This window comes from Enoplosus armatus, chromosome 6, assembly GCF_043641665.1.
Source record: "Enoplosus armatus isolate fEnoArm2 chromosome 6, fEnoArm2.hap1, whole genome shotgun sequence".
Classification (NCBI taxonomy): Eukaryota; Metazoa; Chordata; class Actinopteri; order Centrarchiformes; family Enoplosidae; genus Enoplosus; species Enoplosus armatus.
This window is the reverse complement of record NC_092185.1, coordinates 5,517,299-5,526,906: the sequence shown is the minus strand read 5'-3', so window position 1 is coordinate 5,526,906 and position 9,608 is coordinate 5,517,299. Positions and strand designations below refer to the sequence as shown.

The following is a 9,608-nucleotide window of genomic DNA, read 5'->3' as shown; positions in this document are numbered from 1 at the left end:
CCCATCTCAATAAAGTTGATTTAATTCTCGACTACTATTCAGGGCTGTATGTTACTGTACTGCTGCACGCACATAGCACTGGTGCTACAGAGGTTGACGGTTTTGAAGCACAAGTCACAAAACTTGAGCGTGAGTGTAGAACATCTGTCACCATCTCTAAAGACAACCACAGGTAGTGCAGTTCATCGCTTAAACAGGCATGTGACTGGCAAAGGACATTAATGATGCATACGGGGCGCACAAAATCCAGATCTTATCAAGAAGGTATTTCCTTATTTGCCCTCTTGCTATACAAAATATCCATATGCTATGCTTCAAATGTGCAGGGATGAAAAGAGTACTAGAATATTGTAGTAAAATTACTTGTGTAAAATGTACTTGGATAAAAGTGAAAAGTAGGTCAGCCAAAATATACTCTGCGTTATATTGTTAAAGGGGAAAGAGAGGGTGTGTAAAAAATGCTTGTGATATGTGGTATTACGGTTAAATTAAAGAACATGCTTAAGCTACAAATTAACAACATTAGCAACATGAGCCCTGATGTCCAAATCAACAAAAAAATCCTTTTCTGTAGACGCCACTTTGCAGCTTGTGAATACAACTGATCATTAATTATGAACATACAACCGCCTGCCTCAGTGTAGCCTCCCTAGAACTAACCTGACAAGTAGACGAAGCAATATTAATCAACATACATTAAATATCCTGACACATCTTGCAGAATCAACAGCAGAATAAAATGGAGCTGTATCAAGTAAAACCTCCTCGGCAGCTACAGCCGCAAACACACATGTTAAAGCAAAGGAGAGACTTGTTGTGGCCTTGAGAGCTCAACGCACAGAAACTTAAGAGAACACATGCAAATAGACAACAAAATTAAAAGAAACCATCTTCATCAATTTTACAACACATGCGCAGCGTTTAGAAAACTCACAGCAAATACAGAAAACGACAACAGAAATGTTTCCAGAGGACACTAAAAAGTGCTGAACACGGCTTGGACACGCTTGTTGTTGCCACGGTTTGTTAAGTTATTGAAGTCAGGTCCGTTTATCATCCCTTCATGTTCATGTTGTGGATTTCTGACTTCTGCTGCCATTACCACTGATTTAACTACAGCTAGCGTATGTTGTACATCACTACTGATCATATAATCACTTTTTAGATTGATTTCCCTCCTTCTAGGCAGCAGTTGGTCAAAGTTAATTTGTATGAAAAATAAACCTGGACAGACCTGAACGACTGTGATAGATAATTATAGACTTCTTTATTTTTGGTGAGGGTTAGCATTTGTTGTGAGCAGGAAGTTGAAACATTCAAAGATGCTTTGAGATTAGAGACAAGGGTGCTGAACAGAGACTAGTTTTTAATTCAAAGACAACAAAAACATTCAAATTCTTTGAACAATGTTCAATGGTTGCCCATAGTCTATTTTCTAATTTGATTTAATGACAGAATTAGCTGGTCACTGCCTTTCTGCAGCTACTTAAATAAAGTTTAGGATGTCTGAGGATCCTTGAATCCACCATAAACAACAGATTAGAAACTGATCGACATCATTGTATCAACATCAACACACGAACATTACGTTACTTTGACAAAGAGATAAAGATGACTACATGTTCACTGTCAGCAAGTTTCACTCACTTAAATGAACTGAAGTCAATGGCGGTCTGAAAGGTATGAAATCATGTGTTGTACATGTATACATCATATCCTGCTTTCAGAAATCTGCATAAGACCATATCCTGGTTTTGCTACCTTGAGTTCTTAGATAGAAACCAGGATACTGAACCATGTAAACCCCTGATCCTACTTTCTGAACATTCTTCGCTGCTACAGAACGTAGTGGCTGAGATGGTGAGAAATGAAGACACAGCTGCACACAGTCAGAAACCTGGATCCTGGTTAGTATCGTGTATACAGGGAGATGAGTAACCAGGTTTCTCATGTTCCATGTAAACACTGAATAAGAATAAGATCTGAATAAGATCTGAATAAGATCAAAAATAGGATACTAATGCGTATGTGAACACACTCTTCACACTGCTTTCACATCTTTAAAGAGTGCTGTTTTTAAATAAACACAGTCATTAAATAATTTGTAAATGTTAAAGTGGGAAACAAATAAATTGAGTTTTAGATTTCTGATGTGTTTATGTGTACATAATATTCTAATGGTGATCTCAGTGGTGCTACAACATCTTACACACTGTTGATACTGTTGACTTTTGTAAAAATCATATTTTCTGACCTTAATAAGTTAAAAGTGCAATATTTCCCTCTGATATGTCCTGGATATGCATACGATTTGACAAACTGACACGTTGTGTAGTTGAATGCTGTATTCAAGTAAATGTACTCTCCACCAAATCGCAGCAACTGTCAACTAAAAACAGGTTTGTCAATCTGCACTTATGTGATTTTACAAGCAGCATGAAACAACTAACAGAACTTCAAAGAGGAAGAATCATCTGCAGATTAATCTTTATTATTTTATTACTCTGAGTCCAGATCAGTCATTATGGGATGGTTCAATCTAGAAACACATTTGCTGCTTTCAGGGCAGGCTCGTAAATTCCTACTCCAAATTCCAGAAGTGGCAAACACAGTATACGACATGTACTGCTCTTAGGGGCTTTTGGTTGGAAATACATAAATGAAATTGACTTTTTGTTTTAATTTTTGTTTAAAATTTGTTCAAATACTCACTAGAGAACCAAATGTGGATTAATCCGCCACTGAAAATAGTCCACAACAAATGCACTATTTCCTCCTGTTTGAGTAATATTTGCTAAAAACTACAGGGACCAGCTGTTTTAGGAAATGACTGAGCCTTTTTAAAAAATGAAACTATATATTTATGAGATGCTTTTAAAGATTTTCATCTTCATCTCCATTGGGCTTGGAGCTGAGAGCCACAGACAGGAAGTCAGAAAGTATTGAGAGACAGACTAACACATTTTTAGTTTTTGTCTTTTTATGGGACAATAAGAAAAATAAAGGGGTATCAGAAAATGTATAATGTTGGTATCTGTACCAAAACACATGCTGTTGAATTAATAGTACTATGGCAAATGTTCAAATGATACCAAACTCTACTCCTGCTTTTCTTTGCATTATTCATAAAATGTTATTGTTTTAATTAATGAAAACTGGTTGTAGCAATTTAAGTCACAGCTTGATTGGTGTCAGTAAGTGCAAACTTTGCATCATTCTCATTTTTGTACATGTAACTTTGGTTTCTTGGGCACCAACTGTCAAAGTAGTGCAGTGTCAACATTTGTATAGTTTCTATGCTACTTTAAAAAAAAAAAAAAATATTCATCTGCAGTTAAAATAATAAGGAATGCCGGAAGAAAATGTTTCCATGGTGGTTCTGTGATTGGATGACTCAGAGCATGAACCCACATGCCCTCATTAATTATTCATGAGCCAGTGCCATCCGAGAAAGAAGAAAAAAAACGTCTGCAACTTTACTCCAAGTCCCCATATTTACGACAGTTCCTGAATGCAGCAGCAGGCTGACTGGCTCTGTGAAGATGGCGGACTGTATACGTGTTCCTCTGCTCCTGCTTTTGATGTGCATCTTGTCGTCTGTGCATCCAATTCGAGAAGAAAACAGCATTGTCGCCAAACTTGCTGCTAAAGCTGATAACGCACAGAATCCAGCCGGAGGTCCGGGGCCGGCTGCGGCGAACCCGGGAGCCGCTGAGAGGAACCTGGGCGCTGGGGCCTCGCTGCCTCGGCGGCGCTCTGCCGGCTGGAAGTTGGCTGAGGAGGCGGTGTGCAGGGAGGACCTGACCCGGCTTTGCCCCAAACATTCCTGGAACAACAACCTGGCGGTGCTGGAGTGTCTCCAGGACAAGAAAGAGGTAAATTAGCGGGATAGGGTCTTGTGGTGGTAAGGAAATAAGCAGGGTGTGCCTGCTGAACGAACCAGCTAACGTTAGCTGCCACAGTTAGCCAGCCGTTAGCCCTTGTATTGAGAGAACGTCACGCTAAATGCTGGTCTAAAAATCCGCAGTTTATTACCTATGATATCCTCTTCAATATGACACGCACTGTAGAACAAAATTAAACATATATTCAGGCTCGTCATGATCCAATCTTTAGCTCGGCATGATGCAATGCCACGAATGGCGCTTACCCTCTTTACGGCTTGCAAGTTTATGAATCGTGTCGCCTCATATTTCTTGTCTTTAATATCTCTCCTTAATACATCACATTGGAGCAGCGTAACGTTGATTAACGGAAAAACAATTGGATAACACTGAAATAAACGTTGTTTTGTGGAACATTTGTGAGCCGAATTTATCAGAAGATATAGTTGTTACAGGTTAACTATACGTTTTGCTCAGCTTGTTGTCAGTGATTAAACGGTGTGTTATAACATACTAAACTGGAAGATTATTAGCGCAGTTCAGAGTTACAAGATGTAATTTTACAAGAAGTGCATCTGGACTGGTTAGCGGCTAAATGTAAAATTGGCCATAAAATTTGTCAACCTGCAGGCGTTAATAGTCCAGAGCCACAATTCGCCGTAAGGTGTTTTGGACAATTCAGCAACCTGGTAACTTTTTAAACCAGGTTTGTTAAAATTAAGGCAGCTAACCGCTGTCGTTACTCAGTTAGCAATTGTAGCCTCAGCGAGATGTTAGCCCAGATAACCGTTACCAAGCCTTTCACTGGTTGATTTTTGGTTTCGTATTGTTACCGGTAATTACAACGTTTCATTTAATTTTAGACCGTCACGTTACACGGCAATAAGCTCTAATGAGTTGTCTCTGACAACTAACTGAAGTGTTTATTGACTGTGTGACTTGAACCTGGTCTTTGATTTGTTCAGTAGCCAACGTTAATGTGAGGCAGACTGAACAGTATATATCCATTTTGTCTGCAGAGACTCTCCTCTTTTCCCCCTGGGAAAGGTTGTCAGTGGCCTCCCACTTCAGCCTGGGGCAGCACCAGGATTAGTAGTCACTGTGGTTTTGCGGTAGTGAATGTTGCCCTGACATGTTTAGGCAACACATTACCAGAAAATTATAAGAAAGATAAAACTCTTCTTTCCCTTTCAGCATCAGTGCCAATAAAATGCATATTGTACCTTAATATGCTGACTATATTCAGAATAAGAACATGTTTGCAAAGGGTTGAATGTTTTTCATTTTGAAATAAAGTTGCCTGTGGAAAATACAGTTTAAAGTAAAAAAAATATGATCAAGTCAGGTGTTATTTTGTTGCAGAACAAACAGAAATCTCACCAAACATTCAGTGCAACTAATCAATTAATGTGAGAAATGTCCATCACAGGCACCCAGTGATGTCTTCAAATGTCTTGTTTTTTCGTCCAAAAGGCCAAAACCTTAAGATCTTCGAATTACAATAATATAAAACAGAGAAAAGCAGCAAATCCTCACATTTTAGATGCTGGAACCAGCAAAGTTCTCTTTTGTTTGATAAATGACCAAAAAGATGTAACAACTCAGTTGATGTCAGTTGATTTATAAACCATTTATAAACAATTTAACCAGGTTGAAGTTGACAGTGGCAGTTTGGCGGCTGGAGGAGGGGTTGTTCACACATACACTTACACACAAGTTCACACACTGAGTAAAGAGATAACTGTTAAGATGAGATAGAACTTTATTTATCCAGAGAGACATTGTTGAAAGAAAGACGATGAGTAGTTTCCCAGTAGCTAATGGATTTGTTTGTCTTGTTCCAACTAAGCCTACAGGTAGTTGTTTAAGAAAGGTGGAGGATTATTCATTACTTACACACACACACACACACACACACACACACACACACATACACATTCTGACTCGCAGTGAGAAATCTTTCCCAGGCTTGTCTTGAACTTGTGATTTTCTGGTCACTAGGTTGCTTTTGTGACCTTTAGGCCCATTCAAGTGAGTGATCAGCCCTGGACTGTGGCTGTTGGCTGGGTGGCGTCCGACAGTTCACTCACTTCTTTAAGCTTATTAGCTGCTTGTCGATAGCAGAGCTACAGCAGACTGAGGGACCTCTATATACGCTACAACAGGAGCTTACAGCAGCCAAGACAAGCCTTGGTTTGTGCCCATTATCTGCTTACTCAAAATCACAAGACAGTGTCTCCTCTGGTGGTAAATGTCTTCATGACATAGGCTACTCATTACAGAGCCAGAACAGTAGCTGCTGGAGAAAGGCTAAAAGACAGATTTTAAAGAAAGAAACATTGACGAGGTGTGAGTGTCCTCGACCTCGATAATTACTGAAGATTTCAAGTATTCAGACTGGCACCCTGATCGTAGTTTTCTATCGTCTTGTGGTCACTCCTGATCAGCTTTTTTTCCACATTCCATACACTTGGCTCAGTCAATTTGGAACCGGTCCTCGATGCCCCTCCCTATAAGTTAATGCATGATTGTTCCGTGTTTGAAGTTTCCTCATTCTTCTCACATGGAGGTTATATTATGTCATCTCAGTGGCATCTATACCGGTTTCAGGTTGGTGGCTTTTTCATGCCTCTGTGAAGGAAGTTTAAGGTCATGTTCACTACTGATATGAACTGAAGATGAAAACGCTTTCGTATCACTTATCACTTTCATATCATATATACGTTTTTTTTGATGATGACAGTGATGTCAATTTGAGGTGCTTTGTCCTTTTCTGCCACAACAAAGCAGTGTGCTTTGACTTCCTGTGGATTCTTGTCCCGTCTTATGTTGAAATAATTTACTTGCTCATCACAACTTTTTCATTCTTGTTTTTATGACATAGCCCAGTTATGTAGACCTAAACTTTACTGAGCTCTCACTGCACAGTGCAACAAGGATACTGTATTATTACAATACTTTTATTTTACTTGGAAAATGTGATTCTAAAACTTAAATTTTGTCAAGACTGTAACCAACCTGAATTTTCCTGCAGAATTCTTTGGCATTCAAGATATTTACCACTTCTCCCACTTCCTGTAAAGGGAACTCGACTTGATTCAGTTTGTAACATACTTTTCTTATAAGTACACCGGAATTACTGAGTCATATTTTGCCAAAAATTAATTTTGAAATATTGGTTGAAAACTGAAAATGACATTTGTCTGTGTGTTGTCAAGTGCATTTTAGCACAAAATATCAGATTGCTTCTATTGCATAATTTCTGCATGCTTAAAAGATTGATATATATTTTTGCTTTGACTGAAACAAAGGAAAAGAGTAATTAAGCTGTATTAAAGTAAATACGACCAGTGAGATGACGGATCATCCATGTAATCATTTAGTCCATCAGTTTAACATCCACTCCATTACAACTTCTATTTCTCTATTGTAAAACCGTATATGTCAATTACAGTAATAGGTTGTCCAGCCATACCTTCGTTGTTTGTATGGAATGACATGAATGCATCTTACAGCCCAGTGAAACCTGGATTTTGGGTGTGACGTCTCGCCTCTATGCCCACCACTGACGCTCTCACCGAGCAGCTACAGTGGAGTTCGTCCACCTTCCGTGTGAAGGCCCCGAGCTGCCCAGCTGGCACTCTGCTGCTGCTGCTGTTCTCTGGTTCGAGGGTGAAATTAAGAGCTGCTTTTAGACTTGTAGCATTTTTGTGTCTCTGGCCTGCCCGCTGTCAGTCCTGCTGGTGGCTGTGGTTTTGTGTACGTGGTGCCTCAGAGTCCAGAGGGAGTTGGCTCTGGAGATTGAAGGTTTCGCTCTGGCCTGTCGGCTGCGTGAAGCCTTCATGTGTCCGTTTCTGTCTCAGCCTCCCAGTTGTACCCACTTTGTACCCACTTTGATAATTGCCAATTAGCACATTGAGGCTGCAGGACATTCTCTTTCAAAAACATACTTGTTGGTGTATATTCAGCTGCTTTGCTGTACCTATTGAGCAATACTAGGGATGGAACCCCCAACCCAGGCTGTGTCAGTGCCTTGGCCACAGTCTTTGTTGAAGCTGTGATCTTCATTGTTTGTCTGATACCCAGGAGTAGTGTTACCTAGTAGTGTTTTTACCTCTGATATTTGACTGACAGATGCAAATCAAAAAACACATTTACTAAACTAATGGACTTGAATACAATAGTTGATTATTGCTTTTCTCCATTTTGGGAGACTTTCAGCTTTTGTTTGACTACACATCAAAGGTAAATGATTGTAATTTTTACTCACCGATGTTGGGTGATATGGTCTGGCTCTGGATGGGGTTGAGGTCAGAGCTCTGTGCAGAACCGTCAAGTTCTTCCACACCAAACTGTGAAAACCAGTTATTTATGGGGCTGGCGGAGGCATTATCATGTTGAAACAGGAAAGGAACAAACACTGACACAACTGATGACTCAAAGTTGGAAGAACACTATCGTCTAAAATATCACTGCTATCACTATCAAGATTTGCCTTCACTGGAACTAAGGAGCCTGAATCAGGAAAAAAAAAAAGCTGCAGACCAAAAGTACACAAACTAACATAGTCAGGGGTGTCCACATACTTTTGTCAGTTTAGCGAAGCACCACCTAAACTACATACAACATTAATAACTGCTTTGTGTTACCCATGCTTTGTGTTACCCATTTTCATTCATAATAAACACTCCGACCAAGTACATTTTACTCCTGTTTCTTTTTTTATCTTTTACTTAAAAAAGATTATAAATGTATGTACTTTATGAAGTATTTTCCCGTTGTTGTACTGCTACTTTTACTGAAGTACAGGATGGCTTGCTCCATCACTGCTGTCTGAACAGCTGCAGTGAAAAAACAGTCTCAGGACCACTGTGTCCTGATGAAAAAGCAATAATAGAAACATTTCAGCCTCTCTGACTACTGAATCCCCACAAGTATACTGCTGCTTGTAAAGTCATATCTTGCATTATCCTATACAAACAGCTTTTAGTTGTTTTGATGAATTTATTTAGGTACTGTGCCAAAAAAAGAAGAAAAAAATGTTCCTGGTTGCTAAGCAACATCCTTTTGTGTCCTTCCAGCATCCAGTGTTTGTCTGACGGTCCATTCAGGCTTATTGTTGACATTCATCAGAAAGTGTTCATGTGTTCATCCAACTGCAGCTCTGCTGCTGTTGTGTGTGTAGTAATAGATGCCTCAGTGCCTGTGGCTTATCCTCTACTCTTACATTCAATGATGTAGCATGTAGCCTGATAGTCAGACTGAAATGCCATCCTGCGTTGCTTAATATTTTCAGTCTGACATTGTGTTGCAGCAGTGGTTGCTAGTAGCAGTTAACTTAAGGTGAGACTGTGTGAAAGCAGAAATAAGACAATCTTTCTTTTTAAAGATGAACATATAAATTCACAAGCACTAAAAAGCACATTTACTCATTTAAATACATTGGTATCTACAGCATTCTTTGGGTCTGGTATGACCAGTAGATAATAGTGGCTAATGTTAGCAAACTTTAGATAGACATTGCTGTGCAATTACTGAGTCAGTTTGCTAACCTCGACCCTTTTTCTACCTTTACCACTGTTACATGTCGTTTTTAGCATTTACCATCTTCATAAGGGTTCAGCTACTTAGTCTTTTCACTTTAATGTTTTTCACAACAGTCTAAGAAACATGATATTTAAAGAGTTATTTTACAAAAACCTGTACAGCTGCTTCAATCTCATC

General features: G+C 39.3%; 1 protein-coding gene across 1 annotated transcript in view; it reads left to right on the top strand.

Annotated features, from left to right (window-relative positions):
• The first annotated feature begins 3,542 nt into the window (after window positions 1-3,542).
• The window catches only part of LOC139286394 (Golgi apparatus protein 1-like), a 28,716-nt gene continuing 22,650 nt past the window's right edge, over window positions 3,543-9,608 (top strand). The window contains exon 1 of the mRNA XM_070907156.1: window positions 3,543-3,875. Coding sequence (XP_070763257.1) covers window positions 3,543-3,875 — 333 coding nt within the window. The remainder of the gene's footprint in view (window positions 3,876-9,608) is intronic.